A 27,303-nucleotide genomic window follows, 5' to 3' on the forward strand; every position below is an offset into this window, starting at 1 on the left:
CCAGCGTGCAGACTACGACACCACGAAGGCACGCTAAGAAGGCGGGAGCAATACCTTATATACTCCCCCTTTTAAAGGGCGACTGGGATTTAGGGGACCCAATCACCAAATTCTGGTTGTGGAGAATCATCGGTTAATCTTTGGATTATGGTAACTTGGCGAATTTTTGGCGAAAATTTAGCGACCAAGCCTGCTACAGCAACCTGCTACTTTTTGTTTGGACGCCGTTTTGTTTTCACGAAGCAAAGGCATGGTATTTTTTTGTTTTTTTTTTTAAATCAACATTTTTTTTCCAACAATCGGCTAGCTGAATTACGCTTATGCTAGAACTTTTATGGAACAAAAGTGCTTAATCATGATGAAGATTAGGTGCGAAATTGGAACAAAGTGCAGAATCGCCCACTGCTTGCCGCGTTTTTAAGAATTGCACATACACGGTATCATCCATGTACACGTCGACCTATTTTCACTTAAAAAAAATCCCAGAATTGCACAAAAATGGCATTGCGAACACTTTTAAATTTATCCGTGTACACTGCTAAAGTTCTAGCTAGTAACTTTTATCGCCTTACCAAACTATCGCCAAACTACCTGTTACCATATTCCAAAGATTAGCCGAATCATCATACACCACCCTTTTGGTTCGAGCGCCACTGTAGAGAAATTAGGTATTTTGGAAGCACGAAAGATGAAAAATATGCAACGCCTTCGAAGGGAATCGAACCACAGACCTCTGGAATACGCGCCCAGCGTGCAGACTACTACACCACGAAGGCACGCTAAGAAAGCGGGAGAAATACCTTAGAACTGTAAAGCGCGTGAGAAAAAATTCATTTTTACTTCCTTGCACGCAGTAAACGAAGTATGTATTCTCGAAATATTTTGGGGAGCATATTTCAACGAAAACATCCATTTTGACGGCTCTCCAATCCATTTGAACGATGCTTTTGCGCGACATCTGAATGTACGAACAAAATTAAGGAATTTTTTCCCCCAAAACGGATTGTAAAATGGTGTGAAGTCTGCACGTATGTACATAAATATCTCGCATAACTGAAAAATGAGTAGCTTTAGAGCTTTAAAATTTCGTATATCGGATTGCTATAATATGTACCTCTTTTTAGTTGCAATCCGCCGCACCAAACATATATGTATCTGTTACCGTGAAAGACCGAAATTGGAGAATGTCGACTTTCACCGGAGAATGTCAACATTCACCAAATACGGATACTTTGTATATCGAATTGCTATAATATGTACCTCTTTTTAGTTGCAATCCGCCGCACCAAACATATATGTATCTGTTACCGTGAAAGACCGAAATTGGAGAATGTCGACTTTCACCGGAGAATGTCAACATTCACCAACAGACACTTTGTATATCGAATTGCTATAATATGTACCTCTTTTTAGTTGCAATCCGCCGCACCAAACATATATGTATCTGTTACCGTGAAAGACCGAAATTGGAGAACGTCGACTTTCACCGGAGAATGTCAACATTCACCAACGGACACTTTGTATATCGAATTGCTATAATATGTACCTCTTTTTAGTTGCAATCCGCCGCACCAAACATATATGTATCTGTTACCGTGAAAGACCGAAATTGGAGAATGTCGACTTTCACCGGAGAATGTCAACATTCAGCAACGGACACTTTGTATATCGAATTGCTATAATATGTACCTCTTTTTAGTTGCAATCCGCCGCACCAAACATATATGTATCTGTTACCGTGAAAGACCGAAATTGGAGAATGTCGACTTTCACCGGAGAATGTCAACATTCACCAACGGACACTTTGTATATCGAATTGCTATAATATGTACCTCTTTTTAGTTGCAATCCGCCGCACCAAACATATATGTATCTGTTACCGTGAAAGACCGAAATTGGAGAATGTCGACTTTCACCGGAGAATGTAAACATTCACCAAATACGTCGGTGAAAGATCGAATATTTCTTTACATTCTTGTACATTCGGACCCTCACCGGTGCATGTCGACAATCACAGATATGCTCTGGTGTAGGTCGAAAAGAGAGGAGTATATGTACACGCTGCCATTCCAAAAGGAAGCGTTCCACAAATAAATGCAGTTGTAAAAGCAAGGGCCTCTTGTGCAATTCAAAGTGTCATAATAGTTTAAGTTGTTACAATAAATAAGATTTGAATCACATAATTTGGTAAGTTTATAACTTGTATTATTTTCCTTTCTCAATTTGAATGTACTGTGTGTTTTAAGTTCTTATATTCTTAAGTTCTTATTCTGAGTCTCAAGTGCGTTTTTTCGCGAATGAATTACGGAGAAGGAAATATAATATTCTTATATGTTCAACATTCACCGTTAGTACATGGTGAAAGTCGACATTCTCCAGATTTCGGTGTTTCACCGTAATATATCCACTTTGTTACCCGGTTCGGTGAGCTCATTTTTTTCTTAACGCTTATATATTGGTAAATTGTACATTTTGAACATCTCATTTTAACAGGGAAGTACTGCAAATTCAGTAGAACCCCTATATAATTACTTGTGTATCAAAGTATCAAAGACTAAATTCAAAATAAATCTGGAGTTTTCGTAACAAAATCTTCATATGGGAATCTTCGTGTTTCTGCTCTACTGCTTTTGTACTGCTAGCTTGCTGTCACTTGCTGCCCTTTTGTATGTTACAAAAACATATTACTTGTTACAAAATTATTATTACAAAAATAGAAAATATGCCAACATAATTTTTCAAAAAAAAGGGAAGCTTTTTCATTTAATTACTAGTGTTTATATTAAAAACGTGATTTTAGCAATAAAAGAAAATATTTAGTCTATTACAATGTCAAACATCTTTTTATAAATTGACCTATATAGTATTTAAAACTGACTTCAATATATTGATTAAGGTCGATAGGATTTGAAACTATTCCTAAGAAACCATATTGGGTTTCGAAGCCTGTAGATCTGCATTAAAACTTATGAATGAGCGAATATCTTGGCCCGACTTATCTGTCCCAAACATGTTTTCCCTCAAGAAATAAAAATTTGAATCAGCCAGAATGGAATGTACTTTTTCATAAATCTGTTTTTATCATTGGCATTTATGTCATCACTAAAAATGATTCTTTACAGACATAGTAATATTTCTTATATAATATGCATGTTAAATTTACTACGAATTTTTCTACTGTCTTTATTTAAATAATGTCTTGTAATAAAATCAGAGTTCTTCTTAATAAAATGTGCAGAGAAATGCTGCATGAGAAGGATCATTTAATCATTTACAATTACGTATTTTTTATTTTCAGGCTGTGCCTCCATTTCCTGCCCAGCACCTCCAGTCTAGTGTCCAGTGCCCTGTTTGCAGTCCACCCCGTTCACACAGAAGCCGTAGGTAGCTATGACAATCTACCGATTTTCGAAAAATATTTACATCCACTTTGCTGGATTCTCAACATTTTGATTTGAAGCAATTCCTACTCATAAAAGTACACTGCGCCCATTGATGAAATTCAAACTGCGTTTTTCATGTCTCGAAAGTGTGACTTAGGATATATATTAGATTTATATATAGCACTGTTCTAATATGGGTATTTTGACACTAAATCGGACTTTTTCTGAAATGATATGCCAATTTTTTTTCTATATTTCAACTGTACGACTCAAATTATGCCTGAATATTAAATTTCGTAAAATTTGGTGTGACATTTACGGAGAAATTTGCAAATTTATCTTGGCGCATTTCTTTCGGCTTACACCAAGAATAATTTACTTAGTATACTTCTTAAATACATGGCAATTTTTCTATTTTCGTTTCCCTTTTTACATTGTGAACTGCGTAATTTTTTCTGCAGTGAACATAATATAACAATCTGTAGACACCCCTTATTATTTTATTATTTATCATAACTATTTAATTACTAGCCGGCAATACGTGTCCAGTATTTGTGTTTATATATTTTAGTAGTATAACAGTATGATATAATTTTAGAGGAATAATAGCTTGGTATTTATATTATTTTAGTGGAATAACAGCACGATGATATTTATCAAAGATATTTACTTCGACATGATATTATATATTCAACATGTTTTTAAGGCTTTTGGAGTTTTAAATCACACTCCAGGCCTTACTATATCCTGAAGATATATATTAGATTTAAATAAAGCATTGTTCTAATATGGGTATTTTGACACTAAATCGGACTTTTTCTGAAATGATATGCCAATTTTTTTTTCTATATTTCAACTGTACGACTCAAATTATGCCTGAATATTAAATTTCGTAAAATTTCGTGTGACATTTACGGAGAAATTCACAAATTTATCTTGGCGCATTTTTTCCCGTTTGCGCCAAGAATAATTTACTTGGCAGACTTCTTAATATATGGCAATTTTTCTATTTTTCTTTCCCTTTTTACATTGTGCATTGTGTATTTTCTGCAGTAAATAACAATCTCCAGACACCTCTTATTATTTTATTATTTATCACAACTATTTAATTACTAGCTTGCAATACGTGTCCAGTATTTGTGTTTATATATTTTAGTGGTACAATAGTATGATATAATTTTAGTGGAATAATTGCTTGGTATTTATATTATTTTAGTGGAATAACAGCACGATGATATTTATCAAAGATATTTACTTCGACATGATATTCAGCATGTTTTTACGGCTTTTGGAGTTTTAAATCACACTCCAGGGCTTACTATACCCTGAAGATATATATTAGATTTAAATATAGCATTGTTCTAATATGGGTATTTTGACACCAAATCGGACATGTTCTGAAATAATATGCCAATTTTTTTTCTATATTTCAACTGTACGACTCAAATTATGCCTGAATATTAAATTCGTAAAATTTGGTGTGACATTTACGGAGAAATTCACAAATTTATCTTGGCGCATTTTTTCGGTTTGTGCCAAGAATAATTTACTTGGAAGATTTCTTAATATATGGCAATTTTTCTATTTTCGTTTCCCTTTTTACATTGTGCATTGTGTATTTTCTGCAGTAAATAACAATCTCTAGACACCTCTTATTATTTGATTATTTATCACAACTATTTAATTACTAGCCGGCAATACGTCTCCAGTATTTGTGTTTATTTAATTTAGTGGTATAATAGCATGATATAATTTTAATGGAATAATAGCTTGGTATTTATATTATTTTAGTGGAATAACAGCACGATGATATTCATAAAAAATATTTACTTCGACATGATATTATATATTCAGCATGTTTTTAAGGCCTTTGGAGTTTTTAATCACACTCCAGGGCTTACTATACTCTGACGTGCTTAGCTGATGTCTATCATTGTATCAACAGGGCTAGAAGATCACGTGAGAGTTCGCACTCCTCGAAATGCTAAGGTCTCCGTGCCGTGGAATTATTCTGTTGCCAACTGTCTTTCGCGCGCTTATTTCAGAAATAAACGCGAAGATTAGCTCTAATGAACAACGCTGTTTTCGTAACGTAGGAATTTCGTAACATAGAAATTTGTATATTTCATTGCTTACTTTTAAAAATAAGATCCTTAAAATTAATGGAACTATATTTTAGCGAAAATATTCTTTCTGTAGTAGTTTTTTTAATGAAGCGTCAAGATTTATTCCTCCCATTTCAGTGGGGTCTTTCCTGATCATAGTTCATTTAACGTGACATTTTCCAATATTATGATCTTTTGCACAAGAATTATTTTCGTCTTTTTTTCTAAAATAAATTTGTTTCTTCCCCCTGGGCTTCAACTACGTATAATAACGCATACAGAGTTTAGCCCAAAAACCAAGATGAAGTATAACAATTACTTGCTATAATATTGTTATTATAATCAATTAAATAATTAGAATCATAATTTATTATATTGTAATTACTTTAACTAATTGTTAAGAATTTTTTCAGTGTATATTAATGTATATACACTTTTTAGTTCAGAGATGAAAAAGGTATATAATGATTATTAATTATAATAATTAATTGCTGTCATAAATCGCACTATTATCATAATTATTTGCTATCGTAAAATTATTATAATCAATTACAATTATTATATTAGAATTCATTGTAATAAAAATTATACAATAAAATATAATAAATACGTAATTATAATAACAAATACTAAACATATTTATTATACTTTATCACAAATTATGCACATGTAAAGAAATTAAGCTCTGAAAATAGTCATATTTTTAACAATATGTAAATAAATATATAAATGTATGAAATTAAACACAATGTAATCAAACAATTTATTATAAATGATAATCAAAAAATTAGAATACTTAAAAGCTATTTTCTGCCTACTTAAAATCTGCACTCTTTGAACACAGTGAAAAAACAGGGAAAAAACAAGAGCCGAAAAAATTATTCTACACAGTTCTTGTATTCCGTCAATAAATCGGTCCAAATAGCGCCTGCGTGTTTGTGTTCATGGTCGCGGTCGGCGCGGTTAAACTACAGTTATTAGCCGGCGCATGGAAAGAAGCAAGTATAAAAAATGCTTCTAATCTTGGCCAGCGACAAACGCTGTACTTTAAGTATACGCATCCATGACATTCTTCCAGTGGCTATTAGGAAATGTGTGGAGATAAGTAATAACAATGTGCTCCTAACCTCAATCTCGAGTATTTTATTATGCTTCGATAGGTTTGGCCTTTTTCGGGCCCCGGACCGAACTACCAGTGTTCAGCGACTTTACCGCTCGGCCGCTGATGGACGTATGCTATGAATGAGTTTATGGTATATGGTTTCATTGTGTTTAATTTATATTAATTTGTTAATAAAAATCCTTCTCAATTGCTGTTATTTGAAGCCCCTAGAGTAATAAAAAGTTGGAATCAATCAATCAATCATCATTACTTGTATGGAACTACTATGAAAGATTTAAACACACATTTATTTTTCATTTAACAAAACTAGATGCGTATAAGCACCATTGTATTAGAAAACAGCAGAAGAACCATAAAGAATCTTAGATTCACTCTTTTGTGTTATGAGAGTATTAATATTAAATATTCTGAATATAAATGAAACAAAAATTGCTTTCGAAGTTCTTTGCATAACGTAAGATAATTAATAACTAAAGTAAACTAGCAGCATAATATGAAGTTTGAAAATTGCTATTTCCCCCATCGTCAACGTTTATGAGCGCTTTTTAAGGGATACATTTTTACGGCGGAAATTCTGTCATCAATAAAGCTTTGCACAGGGGCTGTATAAAAATTACTTGTGTAAACGTTTCAAGCTTCAGCTTTGCAAAATTACGACTCTTTCGATCTGGCAGCTTATTGAGTAATTGGATTTTATTGGCAGTTTATTGAGTAATTAGACTCTAAAATTAAAATTAGAGCATCTCAGCTGTCTTTGTATAATTTTAAACTGCGTCCTGCTCAGCTAATTTCTTCTTTTCTAGTAAAACGCATTACAGGGAAACTAAAATGTGTCATTGGAGATTGTAACTGTCATTGTTACCAATGTCACTTGCCTGAGAAAGGTCTGCACAAGCCCATGACATTCATTGTGGCAAGGAGTCAAATGCGCTTGTCGTTGGTAAAGAGTCAAATTCGCTTGTCGTTGGTAAAGAGTCAAATTCGCTTGTCGTTGGTAAAGATTCAAATTCGCTTGTCGTTGGTAAAGAGTCAAATGCGCTTGTCGTTGGTAAAGATTCAAATTTGTTTGTCGTTGGTAAAGAGTCAAATTCGCTTGTCGTTGGTAAAGAGTCAAATGCGCTTGTCGTTGGTAAAGAGTCAAATGCGCTTGTCGTTGGTAAAGATTCAAATTTGTTTGTCGTTGGTAAAGAGTCAAATTCGCTTGTCGTTGGTAAAGAGTCAAATGCGCTTGTCGTTGGTAAAGATTCAAATTCGCTTGTCGTTGGTAAAGAGTCAAATGCGCTTGTCGTTGGTAAAGATTCAAATTCGTTTGTCGTTGGTAAAGATTCAAATTCGTTTGTCGTTGGTAAAGAGTCAAATGCGCTTGTCGTTGGTAAAGAGTCAAATTTGCTTGTCATTGGTAAAGAGTCAAATTCGCTTGTCGTTGGTAAAGATTCAAATTCGCTTGTCGTTGGTAAAGAGTCAAATGCGCTTGTCGTTGGTAAAGATTCAAATTCGCTTGTCGTTGGTAAAGAGTCAAATGCGCTTGTCGTTGGTAAAGATTCAAATTTGTTTGTCGTTGGTAAAGAGTCAAATTCGCTTGTCGTTGGTAAAGAGTCAAATGCGCTTGTCGTTGGTAAAGATTCAAATTCGCTTGTCGTTGGTAAAGAGTCAAATGCGCTTGTCGTTGGTAAAGATTCAAATTCGCTTGTCGTTGGTAAAGAGTCAAATTCGCTTGTCGTTGGTAAAGAGTCAAATGCGCTTGTCGTTGGTAAAGATTCAAATTCGCTTGTCGTTGGTAAACAGTCAAATTCGCTTGTCGTTGGTAAAGAGTCAAATTGGCTTGTCGTTGGTAAAGATTCAAATGCGCTTGTCGTTGGTAAAGAGTCAAATTCGCTAGTCGTTGGCAAAGATTCAAATTCGCTTGTCGTTGGTAAAGAGTCAAATTCGCTTGTCGTTGGTAAAGAGTCAAATGCGCTTGTCGTTGGTAGAGTCAATTGCGCTTGTCGTTGGAAAATCCCCGAACAACATATTGATGACAGCCCGACTTTAACACAGTTCTGCTCCCTATTTTGAGAGAAAGCACCCCGAAGATAATTTTATTTTATTAAGAAGGAAAATTTTATTACCCCGGATCCGAGAGTCTTCTACCTCCTCTTCCCTTGTCACCAGCCTCTCGAGAGGACTTTCGGCTCGCCGCATATTTAGCGTGCCCTCATGCTGCGCAGTCACTATGCATTTATAAACATACATATCTTCTCCGGGATTCGACATTTTCAACGAGTCCTGTAAATATGTTTTTAATTATTGTACAACATTGTTCTGCAGCAAATGTATGTAAGCTTCATTGTATAGCTCCATACCAAGTACATTAATTTAATAAATATTACACTAGTGTGTTTATAAAGTTTAATTAATTTAAATTTAAGGCACAGTAAAATACTTTTCAGCGCTATTTTAGTTTGTAAATTTCATTTCAATTTTATAACATGTTATTACTTCCTTGTACGAAGTAAAAAGGAACTATTGTAATCGCGAAAAATGTCGGGTATCATATTTCAACGAAAATATCCATTTTGACCGCTATCAAATGAAATTTAACGATGTTTTTATGTGACATTTGTACGTAAGAACAAAATAAAGGACTTTTCCCTTTGCAATATTTCTAGAATTATTAACAATTTAAAAGTTGTTCAAGTGCGGCTAAGCCTAATTATTTTTACGATAGCGGTCCTATTTGTTTACAACTGAAATTTAGTAAAGTAGTGGCTTCGTTTCCAATCTAGAGAAACAGCTTCGCAACAACAATGATAACGCCTTCTGTTATTATTGTGATTTAAACCATGCTTAATCCACTCTGTAATTTATTCGAGGAAATAAGCATTTAAGATTTACTTCATAATTTTTAATATTGATATTTAGAGTTTTTATGTATTTTTGCCTTGTCCCGAAGTGAGAACTGAATTAATTGAATGAGAAATAGTGAATCGTCTGTGAAAAACTGTTTCTTTTTTTATTTGTTTGTTTAATTTCTTTTATACATCGTTTCAGATTTATTATAGTACTTGAATGGAATATGTGGCAACGCTTAGATAATTCTTCAAATGATATAAATTTTATGCATTCTGAGTTATAATATGAACGAAATATAACGCTGTTAAGTGAACCTAGCGCCAGAGTGTCGCTATGGTAAAGTATAGTGAATTTTAAAGAGTGCATTTATTCTATTGTGGTTTATGCGCTATCGACGATGTAAATTTAATTCAATCCAATAAGTTTAAATGAAATGCAAGGAAAATGCGTATAATTTATTCTTCCGTACAAGAAAGTCATGTGCACATCAGATATATATATATATATATATATATATATATATTTTTTTTTTTTATGTTAATTTCCTTTCCTATCAAGTATTATTTCATTTCCCTTTCAGAATGTAAATTTCCATCGTGCGCGGTATTCAGATTACGTGGAATTAAAGAAGTATTGAAAGGAAAAGAGTGAAGAGTGAAATCAGAGCGTGCTGTGCCTGCTTGAAGGCCACGCTGCTAACTTAGATTCTGTAGCGATTAGAGTTTTGTGGCGTTGACTTATTCTTCCCAACAGGCTTATTTACGCCGATTTCAGTCAGAGCCAACTTGAGAGCTAGTTAAACTGCGAAGCCGCTAGGCTAGGCTTAAATTTCATTAACTTTAGTTTATCCTTTTTGATTTAAAGCCTGATTTAAAGTGATTTTTTATTTAAAGTGTTGGCTTCTATCAGAACGAGTTGGTGCCATCTATTAAACTTTATTTGGAGTAATAAAAGGGTCCTATACACCCTTTCCCTGTTTTTGTGGTTCTTAAAAGACAAAGCGATTATTCTCATATCGTCTTTTTATAATTTGGGATCTAGTTTACGTTAGCAAAGAACACCAAACTCTGTAAATTTCTTTTTTTCAACTTTTCTTTCGGTTAGCAGGGATTAAATCATAAAATCAGCAAACTCTATATGGTCTAACATGGATTCCTTTTGGAGACAATTTTACAGTCTCGTTGGTTAGATCAGGTTCTCACGATGTAAAATAACGAATGTAAAATAACGAAAACCATGTGATCAGGAATGGCAATCCTGTGTTGTTAGACATAGTATAATATATTACTCAAAATTTCAATTTCAGTTTGTGCTGTTAGCTTTCAAATCATTTGTTTCATTCAAAATGGAGATGAATTTTATTCAAATAAATGAATTTTAATCACTGAGCAATTACGGAAACATTGTTGAAGCATTTAAATGGATCTTCACAAATATTTGTGAATCTAATAAAGCAACAATTTTCCTCTTAGTATCTTATTTCTATAAAATGAAAGCGTTCACCGTGGGAAACAATTTTTCGCTCCTGTTTGATAAATTTGATTGCAATGCCAACTTTCTTTCACTCTTTGTTGATAATTGAAATATATTTTTCTAGACTTCGACCTCTGAACTCGAGAGAGACAAGTGGTCACTTCGTTTCTTGTAACAGATCTGTTGATGAGATTTGTTGATTTTTTTGTAAGATCTGTTATATATCTGTAGAAGGGTGTTATCTATTGAAATAATTTGTCATTAATTACCATTTTGGATTTTGCATAATTTTTGAAAGTTTGATGCGCAGGCCTTTTTAATACACCCTCTAGAAACTAATTTCCCTCAAAAGTCCACCCGAGGGTATTACTCCAGTTGTCTTGTAAAATTATCCTGCTTGGTTTTGTTATTTATCTTGGTAAATCCTTGTCTTGTAAAATTATCCTGCTTGGTTTTGTTATTTAACTTGGGAAATCCTTGTCTTGTAAAATTATCCTGCTTGGTTTTGTTATTTAACTTGGGAAATTTGTTCTCGGGAATGCAAATTATAATCAATTTATATTGCTTTATACGTTGTAAAAAATAAAGGAAGTATTGCAATTATGTAAAATTTAGAATATCAGTTTTCAATGGAAAGATCCTTTTTGACCGTTCACGAATTCATTTTGATTATTTTTAGTGACATCTGTGCGTACGAGCAGAATAAAGGACACTTTATTCCAAAATAGGTTGTAAAATATTATAATGGAAATTCAGTATCCTCAAGTTTGCAGTATAAAGTCAAATTAAAATGTGAAATATGAAATGCAAAGTAACACACGCCAAAGTAAACTTCAGTTCGGGTTCTAAACGCTCGCGAAGCAAATGCTGCTTGCCAAAGCTAAAGCTGAAGAATCATTCCAAATAACAGGAAAATGTAAACAAAGCAGCAAATGAACAAAAGTTCTCTCTGAAATTTTTAGATTTCTGTGTGTATAAATGTCCCCACTAACGTGCGAAAGTCATTATATGCACGTTACCCAGCTAATCTGAAGATTAACTGATTTGATCCGTTAAAGGGCGGAATCAAGAGTTTTCCGCATTTTACCTAAGTAATGTGCACGGCTTTAACGGCTTCCGTACCGTTAAAGTTCAAAAGTTTGTTTCTCTCATTTCCTTACTCTAATCCTCCACTTTGTATATTAGTGGCTCTAATAACCTTCCACTTTGTATATTAGTGGCACTAATAACCCTCCACTTTGAATATTAGTGGCAATGGGCAGATTAACCATCGTCTAGTAGGCAATGGTCAATCTGCCTATTGCCTTGGCGCTCCTTAAACCGAAAATAAGATCTTTCCTCAAAAAACAGCAATGTTTCTGTACGCTTAAATTACGTAATGTTATTTATACATTTTTCGATAAATCAATATAAAAAATAAAGTTAATTCAATAAATAAATTAGTTCATAGAATGAATAATCAAACAATGAAAAAACTATAATAAAAAATCTGAAAGGTTTCAGATTTTAAACTATGTCCAAAGGTGCTTTTTTTAACATTTTTTGCGTTACCTTTATTTATTAAATACCACGTTCTTCACACTTAAACCATAAAATTCAGTTGAAGAGCAATATCACAAAATAATTTTAAAATGAGCATATCTTTAGAATTTCCGATACAAAGTAACGCGCGCTGGAGATAAAAATATTTTTTCTGTACAATGTTCCTATTGCTCGCTTTGAAGTCGTTAAGTTTTTTAACCAAAAATTCATTAAAGTTTTACAAAAAATGAAATCAATAATAAAACAAATTCCAAATTTGAAATATGGTCTTCCAGATGCTCATATTCTCAAGAGGATTACGTTATTCAAAACTGGATGGCTGGATGGCTCCAGGTACCGTTGTTTTATCACAATGCGGGAAACATACGTCCATCCATGCAGATTCTTTATTATTTAATTTCTTTAAATATAATACACGACAATAATATTTGCTGGCAACAATTTTAAAAGCGAAACAACGCTTCTAGTAAACCAACGCAAAATGCCAAAAACTAAATTAATAGTCCTTCTGTGCTAATTGCCCCTTTGGACTAACAAAGAATAAAACGGTTTAAAATATTGTTACGAAATATACGGGCGCGGTAAGATGGCTTCCCGGCAAAGCAGTTTTAGGGTTGCCATAAATCGGCAAGGGAAGGCAGGGTTGCCGCATTTGGCGAGAAATCGCCCATTTGGCAATATCTCGCGACAAAATTGCCGATGTGCAATGGACTGATGGAGAACCTTCTGGAGCGAATTCTTACCGGTTTAGCCCAGAATGTTCTCGAACACAAGCGGAAAGCTATAAAAACCCTGCTGGTCCGCAGTCAGCTAGTATCGAGAATTAGTGCTTCGTCTAGAGTGCGAGTGTCTGATCTAGTTAGTCCGTGCGGAGATGATCGAGTTGACAGTCGGCCAGCGAGTGCCGAGTCTCGTAGTGTATCGCGGTTAGTGCATCGTCGAGAGAGCGTGTTGAGCTCCGGGAACGACTAAACCAAAGAGTCGGGAGCTGTGCTCTGTGTGTCGTCGAGTGCATCGGGAGTTGTAGCCTGGAGAGTCTCGAGAGTACGTGGAGTTGCGAGAACGACCGAGCAGAGTCGGGAGCTGTACTCTGGTGCTTTGCCGTGAAGCTGTCTCCACCGTGATAGCCTGATAACCTGGAGACTGTGTCGTTGATCGTGTCGGCGTGTTTATAGTAAATCATCGACGACTGTAAACGTGTTTTGGAGCTGTCCTGACAATACTGAGCAATTAAGTGTGTTCCGATACTTCATCAAGTAGTGTCGTCGTTTTTCACTCCAAATCCATAACGAACCCCGTACGAACGTGAAGGAAGAAAATAACGTAACAATATTGTTACAATTAAGGAAATGAATTTGCAATACATATGGTAAACTTATGCTCCCTTATTTGTGCAATCTAAGGATTGGTGACACTTTGAATTACATAGCAATGGCTTTGGTGACAAGCACACCTATTAGCAGTACATTCAGATTTTCAGTAACATTTTCTGAAACCTTGCCCAATTAACTATTTAAAGTGGCGGCTGTTGTAAACGTACAGAAACGTTGCTGTTGTTCCAGTAAAGATCTCTCATTTCCACTTAAACGAGTGCCCAGTAGATAATGTGCAGATTATTTAGGTAATTTGCAGATTACCTAGGTAATTTGAGAAGTGAAACAATTTTTTCCGTACTTTAAACGGGCCATCTTAGATATTCTGCAGATTAACTGATTTCCGTACTTTAGCGGTAACATACAATGATTACTTTAACTAATTTGTATTTTGCCAAGCCCAAATATTAAGACAACTGCGTTAACTCTTTCGCATCAAAGTCGCCCGTAACGCCCGTTCATTCAGGCAACAGCAAAGCGCCCCAACGCCTCGTTTATTTTCTACCTAGTTCTTTCCCCTCCACGTTAGTGTATGGCTCATTGGTTTCGCGAGTTGTTAAAAGACATGTCAATCATTCTTTTGAAGCAAATAAAGGAGAAATACGGAAAGCTATTGACGTTCGCAGGTGCAATCCGGCCCTAAGTTGAAACTGCATACAATGGATGAAACCGCAGGGGGAAAGGAAAACTATTCCAAGACAAATTCGTAAACACGGGCGTTTTCGATGTTTGTTGGAAACAGATTTGGTCGTCTCTCGATGCGAAAGAGTTAATTCATATAAAATGTTATAAATGGTAGTGTAATTCTTAATCCCTTGCCCGGGTATATACTCAAAGCAAAACCTTATAGAGTAATCACAATGGAGTAACGGCGTCTCTGTTTTTGACTAAACAACTCAACTCCTATTATGATAGAACGACTTTTTCTGGATTTATCATAATTTTAATTGAGAATCTCTTAGGGAATGCAATCGAAGAAGCTCACAATTTTCTGTATAGTGGACTGTCCTATAACAAATGGCAAGCATATCCCAATGCCTCAAACAAACGGGAAGGCGTTTAGTAAATACACGATCAAACATTAAGACAGTCAGGCAAGTCATAAAGGTAATGAGCACACTATCAGATATACGCACATTTGTAATTGAAGACCACACGGAGGGCAGACGCTTGTACCATGCTTTCTCTGTCTTAACATCCGAACTAACTGCGATATATTATAGTCTCTTGTACATCTCAAGGCTCTGCTACAAAAAGTTTATAGTTTATACAGATTCGTATAGTGCGCTTAAATCATTAGAAGCTTTTCCTAATACTCAAATTCCAGGAATAGTGGATATTCTTAAATTACATATAAACTTAATGAATCGTGGATATGAAATACTGTACTGCTGGGTTCCCGGGCATGTGGGAATAAAAGGGCTGGCAGATATCGCGGCGAAATGTGCTGTTGAACTGTCCAGTCGCCTCATCCCTTTTGGAGACATCCGTTGTGTTGTGAAAAACAATATCCGAAAAAAATGGCAGCAACTTTGGGATGTTCAGCCTCAAAACAAGTTAAGACATGTAAAGCCATTGGGATTTTGCTGGAAATCGTAAAGAAGAAGTTCTTTTGACTCGCCTCAGAATTGGTCACACTAGAATGACACATAGCTACCTTTTAAAAGCTGAGAATGAGCCTGTTTGTTCAAATTGTAATGTTTGTCTATATGTCCGTCATATTTTAATTGAGTGTCCATATTTTAATAATCTTCGTCAGAAACATTTTAATAGATGTGACTTACCTCTCGACCGTTTAATCGGAAGAGAGGCTAATTGTAATTTATTTTATTATTTAAAAGAAACTGGATTTTACTACCTAATGTAATATATTTTGAAGATTGTGTCTTGGATTTTATTGTGTGCTTTTACCTTGTTTTTATATGACTTCATCCTCTGGGTTTGGTACATTTGTCCACTTGTTTTTATTTATTGTATTTTAATTTCGTCATTTGTAATCATCCCATCCTGTGTTTGGCGCGTCGTAACCATCTTTGGTTTTGGGCCAAAAACCTCACTCACTCACTCAGATATAGGCACAGAGTCCTAGTCCATTACCATCTCAAGACTTTCTTAGAAATTTGTATTTAAAATTTGTATTTCTTAGAAATTTGTATTTACGTCAAGAATAAGTAGTAGAAGCAAATATGATATCAGGCATTACTATCAAGTATTAAGTCAGTATTGCATTATGCCAAGTATTATATCATGTCAAATGTGTATTACGTATTGTATTATGTCAAGTATTAGAAAGTATTATGTACAGTATTATATACAGTATACGATAAGTATTATGTCAAGTATTATATACAGTATACGAAAAGTATTGTGTCGAGTATTATGTACAGCTTTAGAGACTGGTGGCTAAACCGATTAACCTATAATGGCTGAGTAATGATGCCCACGTTCCCCGTCACTTTATTTCCTGTATAAACGTTCTCTCGATAAGACTTTTCTATCAACAGATTTTAAGTGACTAAATTTTTCAGCAATAGTGTAGAATCATATATGTTCATATCTTGTCCTAGATGCGAATCGAAGGGTAAGTGGGATGACGGCGCATTTTCGCTAACCTCCAATCCTGTCGAAGCTTCTCATGATACATTTATTACAACGTATATAGGGTGTCTATAATTAAAGAACCGTATTTCAAAACTGCCTACAAGCGAAAGCATTGATCCGAATATTCTGAAACTTTGTGGCGGATTTAATAAAAGGATGAGAATTTCTTTCAGTAAAACAAAAAGTTAGAAATAGCGTAACCAGAAGGCATTATATTAAGAAATTATACATTTACCATTATAGACACATGTTTACCATACATTACCATTGTAGGCACATGTTTACAATAGTTTTACATTTTTATAAATTTTGTTACAAAAAACATGTTTCACATGATGGCCATCATTACCAGCTATCATCTAAAATTGCAAGACGGCATGTTTCACAGTTGACCGAAGTGTGTGCTGGGAAATGCTCCGCACGGGGCGTGAAATGCTGGCTTTAAGATGTGGAGACGTTAGCTATTTTTTGGAAGCAAGAGAGATGAAAAATTAGCTACGCCTTCGCCGGGAATAGAACCACGGATCTCTGGAATAACGGCCCGGCTTGCAGAACCAGTACAACACGAAGGCACGGCAAGAAGGGGGGAGAAATGCCTTATACACTCCCCCTTTTTTTCAAAGGGGAACTGGGGTTTTTTAGGACCTAGTCGCCAAATCCTGGGTGAGGAAAATCATCATCCAACACCCTTTTATTTCGGGCGCCACTAGAGACATTAAATACATTTTTGGAAGTAGGAGAATTGAAAAATTAGCAATCACCTTCGCCGGGAATCAAACCACGGACCTCTGAAGCACCCGCTCAGTTTGCTGACCACTACACCACGAAGGCACACTAGGAAGACGGGAGAAATACCTTATATGCTCCCCCCTTTTAAAGGGCGACTGGTGTTTTTAGGGGACCCAATCACCAAATCCTGGGTGTGGAGAATCATCATCCACCACCCCTTTAGTTCGGCCGCCACTGTAGGGACATTAAGTTATTTGGGAAAGCCGGAGAGATGAAAAATTAGCAAACGCCTTCGCCGGGAATCGAACCACGAACCTCTGAAATACCGGCTCAACGTGCAGAACCACTACTCCACGAAGGCACGCCAAGAAGGTGAGAGAAATACCTTATAAAGATCATGTAAATTTTTTGGATTGTCACTACTAACCAGATGTTCCAAATGTCCCCAAACCCAAAAATCGCATGGTCTGAGGTCTGGGGTTCGGAGAGGCCACACATTATGAAAGTGCCGCCTAATGACACTTTCTTCTGTAAAATGACGTTTAAGAATATTCTTAACACACCATGTAATATGTGAAGAAGCTCCAACTTGCATAAAGGTTGCGCATCACAAAATTTCATAATTTTCTGATCACTGGTTTTACTTGTAGGCAGCTTTGAAATAGGGTTATTTAGTTATAGACACTTTGTACATTAGCTTTAGAAAACACTTTTGGTGTACTATATCCAATTAAAAAATAAATCTATCACAGTAAATCAAATCCTTATTTTACAATGTGAAATTTCATGTGAAGCAGTGACGTTGTTTATTTTATGTTCAAAGGTAATCTCAAGAATTACTTATTATTTAAACTTCTGATTACTTTTTTAATTAAATATTAACTTAGTTATATTATTTGATATTAGCAAACTGGTTTTTGAAAGTATGAAGAAAACTTTAAATAATTCTCCCTCATAAATAGCAAATTGAAAGTTGAGTTGAGAGATAGCAGATTGAAAGTTGAGTAGTTGAGATAACTGGCTTCTTAAAATATGAAGAAAAATTTAAATATTTTTTCCTCGTAGATAGCAGATTGAAAGATTGATAGTTTTGAGCAAAAGCTGAATTGAGGAATTTACAAGCAAAATTGGACATATATTTTTTCAAGCATAAAATTCGAAATTTAAACTTATGGTTTAAGTAGAAATCGTTTCAAACTTACTTTTATGCTTACATTCTAATAAAAGTTTTATCATCTTGCCTCCGTGAGTTTAAATATAATTAAAACACGTCTTCAGCTAAATTTCAAAACTTCCAATAATTCATTTTTATATTTCATTTATTAGTATAATAAATATATCTGATCCAAATTAAATTGATTAATTGAGTTCTACATTAAATCCAGTTAAATTCAAATCAAACACATTACCGTTACAGAGAAGTCCGAAGTCTTCGCATTTAGAACCATCTATCGATTTTTCGATTAAGCTATGATGTATCGATTAAAAAAAGCGAGGAGATGTTTCATTTACGGTCCATTAACGACTTCGCTTTTTATCCTGCGATGTTTCTGGGAAATAATTAGCTGTTTGACGTACTGCAAATATTTGATCTGCCAATTTTTGCTCCTTTCCCTTGATATGTGTGATGTCTGCATTTCATTTATCATGTGCCTGGAAAATGAGGACGAGATGTTTGATAGCTCAAAATTATTTCTTAGTAAGATGTTGCCTGTGGCAATTTCGGTAGAGCTGAAGTTCTTTTTGTGTTTAAGCATGCTTTTAGAATTTTCTGAAAGATTGGGATTTTTTCCGGCCGTATGCTGTTATAACTGTATAACCGAAATTCTCTTGTGACCTATTTTTCTCTCTGAGTGCTTTCAAGTGTTTTTCAGTTGAAATAACAATAAAAAGTGATAATTTTAGGTAATAAAGTAACAGAAAATATAAATATATCATTAGCATTAGTGGGTCAGAAAGTTTATCTAATAAATGTTATGCTCGATCCATAAGCTAAGTTACATACAAGTAGTATCGCAAATCTCTCCAAATCACCTCTTAATTTTAAAACTGTAACGTTGTAAGGTTTATGTTAATTTTATTAACAGTTAAATTTTGAGTTAAAATCCTTTCCTGTCAAATTCTTAACTTCAACTTACTACTTTCGGCCAGAACATAGTTTTAGAATCACGTCTGAATACAAAATGAGGAAATGCGGTGTTTAACCGCTAAGTTCTATTTGCTGTTGGAGAGAGAATCAGAGTTTCAGATTTGTGCGCGTCCGCCTTTTTGGCTACTCACTCTCTCTCAAAGCTGTTATTACGCTCGGCCGTACTCAGGCCCTTGATAGCTTTGCAGTGTTCCATTTGAAAGACTATCACTCATTTTCGGCATGGCTCAGGATATATTCTCTTAACTTATAATATTAATATCCATTATCTCTTAATATCCATGAGCTTAATGGGCAAAAATGTTCCATTTGAAAGACTATCATTCATTTTCGGCATCGGTGAGGATATATTCTCTTAACTTATAATATTAATATCTATTATCTCTTAATATCCATGAGCTTAATGGGCAAAAATGTTCCATTTGAAAGACTATCACTCATTTTCGGCATCGGTGAGGATATATTCTCTTAACTTATAATATTAATATCCATTATCTCTTAATATCCATGAGCTTAATGTGCAAAAATATTCCATTTGAAAGAGTATCACTTATTTTCGGCATCGGTGAGGATGTATTCTCTTAACTTATAATATTAATATCCATTATCTCTTAATATCCATGAGCTTAATGTGCAAAAATATTCCATTTGAAAGAGTATCACTTATTTTCGGCATCGGTGAGGATGTATTCACTTAACTTATAATATTAATATCCATTATCTCTTAATATCCATGAGCTTAATGTGCAAAAATATTCCATTTGAAAGAGTATCACTTATTTTCGGCATCGGTGAGGATGTATTCACTTAACTTATAATATTAATATCCATTATCTCTTAATATCCATGAGCTTAATGTGCAAAAATATTCCATTTGAAAGAGTATCACTTATTTTCGGCATCGGTGAGGATGTATTCTCTTAACTTATAATATTAATATCCATTATCTCTTAATATCCATGAGCTTAATGTGCAAAAATATTCCATTTGAAAGAGTATCACTTATTTTCGGCATCGGTGAGGATCTATTCACTTAACTTATAATATTAATATCCATTATCTCTTAATATCCATGCGCTTAATCGGCAAAAATGTTCCATTTGAAAGACTATCACTCATTTTCGGCATCGGTGAGGATATATTCTCTTAACTTATAATATTAATATCCATTATCTCTTAATATCCATGAGCTTAATGTGCAAAAATATTCCATTTGAAAGAGTATCACTTATTTTCGGCATCGGTGAGGATGTATTCTCTTAATTTATAATATTAATATCCATTATCTCTTAATATCCATGAGCTTAATGTGCAAAAATATTCCATTTGAAAGAGTATCACTTATTTTCGGCATCGGTGAGGATGTATTCTCTTAACTTATAATATTAATATCCATTATCTCTTAATATCCATGCGCTTAATCGGCAAAAATGTTCCATTTGAAAGACTATCACTCATTTTCGGCATGTCTCAGGATATATTCTCTTAATATAATCTCTTATATTATCCTTAATATTATCTCTTAATATATCCTCTTAATATTATCCTTAATATTATAATATATTAATATCCATTATCTCTTAATATCCATGAGCTTAATGGGCAAAAATGTTCCATTTGAAAGACTATCACTCATTTTCGGCATCGGTGAGGATATATTCACTTAACTTATAATATTAATATCCATTATCTCTTAATATCCATGCGCTTAAAGGGCAAAAATGTTCCATTTGAAAGACTATCACTCATTTTCGGCATGTCTCAGGATATATTCTCTTAACTTATAATATTAATATCCATTATCTCTTAATATCCATGAGATTAATGGGCAAAAATGTTTCACATCAAAGACTGTCACTGTTTTTCGGGATGGCTTAGGAAATACTTCCTTAGTTTAGGAGCTTAATGGGCAAGAATGTTGGGTTGGGCAACAGTGTTCCATTTGAAAGACTGTTCCTCTTTCTCAGCATGGCTTAGGAGATACTTTTTAGCCTAGCATCTTAAGACCTTATACTTCCTTTTATACTTCGTTTTTATATTTATACTTCCTTATATATTTATACTTCCTTTTTAATATTTTCTAAACGTTCTATATTGAATATCGGGATTTTTCTTAACGGTCATTAAACATTTCAAGAATAACTTTTCTGCAAAAAGAGATAAATTCGAAATCTGTGTATTATAACAGTTAAAGTATCTATTTGATCAAAAAGCTCTTTTTTCATTAGCATCCAACACAGTATAAAAGGAATAAAAGCAATCACTTTTCAATTCTCAAACTTGCAGAAAATACTTAAATTTGTTAATGGAATTCGATTTGAAGCCCCAATAAAACTAGCGATTTACAGAGGTGCGTGAAAATTTAACAAGACAAGTATTATCATTTCAGATTTATAACAAATATTTGATTTCCGGACGAAGAACTTTACAATTAAATACTGTCTTAACTTCTTCCCAAGAAGAATGGAAAGTCAAACTGGGAAACATTTGTTATGTCTTAAATTATTTAAATAAACACAAATTATTTCAATCTTAAAATTCTCATGTCTAAAATGAGACATTCTTCAAATACATTATGCGCTTTAGCAATTTTTTACATCAAGTTCAACCCTCTTGCTGTACAGCAGACAGATTTGTTTCACGTCAAGTGATATGAACTAACAGCAGAATAAAGTCTAATTCAGAAATCAAACAACAAAAATCAAAATCAGCGTTATATTTTCAAAATTTTCACAGGACTAGTTTCGATGGTTTTACCGAACCACCATCCTCAGATGCAAAACCGCAAATGAACAAGATAGGAAACAATGATTAGATAAGAAAGTCTGGACAAGAATAAGCAAATGGCGCCGTCTGTTAATGAAACCAGAACTAAAACATAATTTCTTTAAAGGCCAAAGGCAAAGATGGATTGGAATTAGGATCATTAACTAGAAAAGAAAGATTTTTTTTTGAATGTGAAATGCCTCTAGAAAATCCAGTTCTCCAATGGAAGATGTTTTTTGAATAATTTTGGCAGCAGAAAAATTGAAAGTGTGATTTTCGGACCAACAATGTTGAGCAACAGAAGACTTCTGTGTTTCCTTTTTCCTAACATATGCCTCATAAACTGGATTTTCTAGATGCATTTCACATTCAAAAAAATCTTTCTGTTCTAGTTAACGATCCTAATTCCAATCCATCTTTGCTTTCGGCCTTTAAAGGAATTATGTTTTTGTTCTGGTTTCATCAGCAGATGGCGCCACTTGCATATTGTTGTCCAAGCTTTCTTATCTTATCTAATCATTATTTCCTATCTTCTCGTTTGCGGTTTTGCAGCTGAGGATGGTGGTTCGGTAAAACCATCGAAACTAGTCCTGTGAAAAATTTCAAAATATAACGCTGGTTTTTGTTGTTTGACTTCTGAATTAGTATTTATTCGGCGTGTTATTGTGTCTTAATTAGCAGAATAAAGTATCTGAGTGCAATAGGTTTGGTAATTTGCAGTGTATTTAACATCAAAACTACACAGAATACTTTACATACAGTTTATTTTCAGTAACAATGGCATTAAGTCATTTATATGGTCTTATTGAACCCAAAATTGTTTTTTGATACTTATTATTATTAGTTTTTTTTTACATTTCTTAAAAGGAAGAGAATGTCTTCAACAGAATAACTATGTATATTTCTGTCATTTGAAAAATGTTTTATTTTAATTTTTTATTAAGTTTTTTTTTTTTTTTTCTTTTACCGTACATACTCGAAATTGGATTAGGATTTTGATGTATCCTCCGGATTTTGCACCTATTTTTAAATTTAATTCTGGACATTGTTTGTTAATGACTTCTTTCTGAAATTTTAAAATTAACATAAACTCTAAAGTTAAAATTTTCAGTAATTAATCAGACAAGCACGGAAAATAAAGATTACTTCACTTTTCCCCAAGGAGAAGCAGATCTGTGAATGCTTCTTCAAACGTCATCAATATAACTTACATAATACAAAGTCACGTGTCAAAACATGAAGCAGATGATTTATGCGCTGGCTGACCTCACTCAAGGTCATTCAACTTTCTAAATTTCATTTAAATCCGCATTTGATTATTTCTTGTGAATTATGTAATGGTAAGATTATTCAACAACCATGTATTTTATCATAAAACAAAAAGAAAACGAAGGACATAAGACTAAACCAATAAAGCAACGGAAATCGATGTAAAGTGAAATGTTTGTAGGATAGTAGCTTCGTAGGTTAAACAGCAGCTTCCTCTTCAGCTGCGGAAGTGAGAACGGCGGAAAGAAACATGTGCTTATCCGAAAAAAGAATAAAAATTTAAAAAAGATCTAATTGATAGAAAAGAAGCCACTGGCGCCCTTTCTTAACAAATAGATCGAAAATTAATTAAGAAACTAATTTTTGAACATTTGAAGGTAAAAAGAAGTTAAAAATGAGATAGCTAACGAAAATTTTACTTCCAGCAGTAAATGAAGAATATATGACATATGTATGTTGAAATATTTTTAATACATTTTGCTAAACTGATGAGGAAAAAAAGTTTAAATTGTCAGTGTTGGTTCTTTTATTTCTTTCTAGGTGAGTGGCATCGTGGGTCGAGCTGAGCTTCTGTCAGCCACTGCCTTCCTAGGTGCCTTACTCTATTACATCCATGCCAGATGCCAGCAGAAAACAAATGGTGAGTGAAAATTCTAGTTATACTATTATGTGTTACCAGTACTAGTTATACTATTATCTATTCTTGTTATACAGGGTGTTCGGGATAAATTTGACAGTTTCGTAAAGAAAAGGAAAATCCGCTTTGTATCTATTAAATTTAATGAACTGACAAAAAAAATTACAGGCGGAGTAAGTTACAATACTATCAACAAGATTCATTCAAAATAACCACCATTAGCATCGATCACAGCTTCAATCCTGCTTCGAAACTTCGAACAAGCTGATGCTACAGTCTCCCTGAGAAGGCCCTCAAAAACTGTTTTAATTTTATCCATTAATTGGGCTTTTGTATTACTGGAAGTGCGATTTGTGTCTTTTTCAACTGCGCCCCATTGGGGTTAAGGTCTGAGGAATTTGGAGGCCAAACATTTGGACTGGTGAAGTCGTAGAAATTTTCAGACAACCATTTTTGACTTTTGGTGGTGGCTATATCCTCGTAGTCACCATTGCAAGTCTCTAGTTCATGCCTGATTGTTTTCACTGTGTTCAGGGAGCATTGGGCAGCAGTCATAATATCCTTATTTTGATGGCCGGCACGAATCATCATGATGCAAGTTACTCTCTTCCATGATTCAGGTGGGTTCCAGTCATCCATCCTTTCTGACATCTTGTATATGAATGAAGAAGGGTCCAAACTTTTAAATGGCGAGTAGTGTGTGTCAATGCCTCCAACCTACGGAAAAATATAATCAATTATAAATATGTCAAATTTATCTCGAACACCCTGTACTATTATTCTATTTATACTACTATGGTGAGTGAAAATTCTTGTTAAGTGGCGATTTTAAAAATGTAGTAATATTATAATTATCCATTAAAACAAATTTTCTTTTATTTAGAGGGAATGCATATATGATAGCCTTTAACTATACTAAAACCCCCCAGGTTTGATATCTTTTTTACACAGGGTATTTCAACCTGTATGGTATATATAAAGTATCATATAGGGGGCAACCCAAAAATAGTGTAGCACTCTAAGAAAAGCTCATTATTGATACATCAGTTGCTATATTATATATCATGTAACCAATTAATTAATTTAAAAATGTTTACGAAGAGTTTTAAGTACTTTCAACTGCATTTAACTCTCCAACATAAAACAGCAACTTAATATACAGAGTGTATCAGTACAGAGATGATAAACTTTCAGGATAGATAAAGTACACCTAGACGATGGAACATTACATAGCAATGCATGGTCGGAAACGCCTTTCTATTGCAGTAGTGACAATACGAAACTCAAGAACGGAAGAATATGAGCAGGGTGAGGAACCATACTGTATAGCCGTCTTAGCACAGCAGAAATCCTGAAATAAGAACAATAATAGACAATGACCGTCATCAAAAAGAAGGTGTTCGAAATTACACCCCCGGACCCTGATGCAGGCTTCACATCTCCGGCACATAGAAGATCTGATGTTCTGGGAAATACCGAGCATATCTCAGACTTCCCCAGCACCAGCAGCTGCCACCATGGAGGTAGGAAGTAAGATGGAGTCGCCCTAAACAAGTTTCTCCGTACCCTGCTCTGAAGCACCGGCGATCCCTACGTGGTGACCAAAACATTGGGTCATTTACCATTGAGTTCTATGGGATTTGACGCGTTCGGGTGTAAATATTTTGTAATTACGTCGCAAATATGCATATAAATGTATATATTTTCTTTTTCTACAACACTTCAGAGTCCTAAGTATGTGAAAACAACATATTTTTAAACAACATTTCATTCTGAACGGAATTAAATGCTATACTTTTCACAGGACAGTTTTCTCGGAATGGTTTAATTTGAATGAAATATTTTCACAAGTTTTCGTTAATTACATTAGAAAAAAAATTTAAGGTAATTCGATTTTATTCGGTTAAGGTACAAAAATTAAGATCAAAGTTTATTGTATTATTAATATTAAAATTATTCATTATTTCTTTTCTATTTATAGAGCTTCTTCCTAAAATACTTTCTTAAATATGACATGATTTTTTGGCTTCTTTTAAATCGAAAAATGTAAGTCAATTTATAATTAATGCTCTATTCGGTTCATTTTAAATTAGAGAATTATTAGGAATTAGCGAAATACTTTAAATAAGTATTTCGCTAATTCCTAATAATTAAATAGATACTAAATAGTATTTGACTTTCTCTGAACATTTCTGAAAGGGAATAAAATAAGTTTTTTTTTTTTTTTTTTTTTTTTTTTTTTTTTAAGTATTATTTAAAACTTGTAACTGAGTTATTATAAAATGTAAAGGGAATAATTCTTTTAATTATACTTATCAGATTTTTTTTTACCCTTCATTTCAACAATACGTATTCCAAAACTCTTTATTACTTTCTTAAGTGCGCATCTCATAGCATTTGCTTTACAATATCTTTTAACAGATTGCTTTCCAATACGAACAATTCTTGCTTAAATAGTTTTATAACGTATTTGTCAACAGGATTTCAATTTATGTTTACAATTCAATATTAAGGTTATTATATATTTAGATAACATTTATAATCATTATAAATTAGATACATTTAATCATTAGATTTCTTCACAGTACTTTCACAGTTGTTTATAAGTGAATAAATTCTTCATTTCAAATACATTTATAAATAATTTAATGAATATTTAAGTATTTTGTCAAAGGCAGATACATGCTTTTTGCAAGCACATGCATAAATACCCATACATATTTCCTATTTAGCATTTCCGGCATGTGCAAATCTTTAATTTCTGTGCATTCACTATATTTTTCGTGTAAAGTAATTTACACTAATTTAGCATACACCCGAAAGTTTTACATAAAAAATACATATGAATATAATTTGAATGAAAATTATAAGTATTATTTTTAATACCCACTCAAAGGTCAGTTTTTCTTCAAAATTCCTCCACGATGGCATCTCTCTCTTTAGGCAGATAGCCCTTGCATGCGTTACTATATTTAATAAAAACTTAATCTGACCTATGTGCCTAATTACAAATATTTTAACATGCATAATTTTATATTTACATTTAGCTATCAAGTTTCAAACTTTTCAAATCTTCTAGAAAATAAATTTTGGCAGATCTCTTTTAGCAATTTTCTTAAAATCTATATTTTTGTAGTGCAACAGCTTAGAATTTTATAAAACAAATTCATAATCAAAATCGCTGTTGTTAGTTATCGAAAAATAACCAAGATGTGATTTTTGCGTAAATGTCAGTAAACTATACAAATTGCTATTATCCATCACTCTATGAATGTTTCTTTCATGCGAGAGTGTCCCTTTTTCGATTTCTATGGAACTGTC

General features: G+C 33.7%; 2 protein-coding genes across 2 annotated transcripts in view; one reads left to right on the forward strand and one right to left on the reverse strand.

The window, feature by feature from the left end:
* The window catches only part of LOC118195312 (protein O-mannosyl-transferase TMTC3-like), a 580,765-nt gene that overhangs the window by 302,656 nt on the left and 250,806 nt on the right, over nucleotides 1-27,303 (forward strand). The window contains exons 5-6 of the mRNA XM_085827263.1: nucleotides 3,299-3,380; nucleotides 23,886-23,985. Of these exons, the coding sequence (XP_085683389.1) occupies nucleotides 3,299-3,380; nucleotides 23,886-23,985 (182 nt within the window). The remainder of the gene's footprint in view (nucleotides 1-3,298; nucleotides 3,381-23,885; nucleotides 23,986-27,303) is intronic.
* The window catches only part of LOC146994412 (uncharacterized), a 72,297-nt gene continuing 69,109 nt past the window's right edge, over nucleotides 24,116-27,303 (reverse strand). Inside the window, exon 2 of the mRNA XM_085827264.1 lies at nucleotides 24,116-24,699. Within this exon, the coding sequence (XP_085683390.1) occupies nucleotides 24,301-24,633 (333 nt within the window). The 5' untranslated portion in view covers nucleotides 24,634-24,699 and the 3' untranslated portion in view covers nucleotides 24,116-24,300. The remainder of the gene's footprint in view (nucleotides 24,700-27,303) is intronic.

The sequence above is a fragment of the Stegodyphus dumicola genome, chromosome 11 (genome assembly GCF_044657685.1).
Source record: "Stegodyphus dumicola isolate Sdum_Otavi_A_Nest chromosome 11, ASM4465768v1".
Classification (NCBI taxonomy): domain Eukaryota; kingdom Metazoa; phylum Arthropoda; class Arachnida; order Araneae; family Eresidae; genus Stegodyphus; species Stegodyphus dumicola.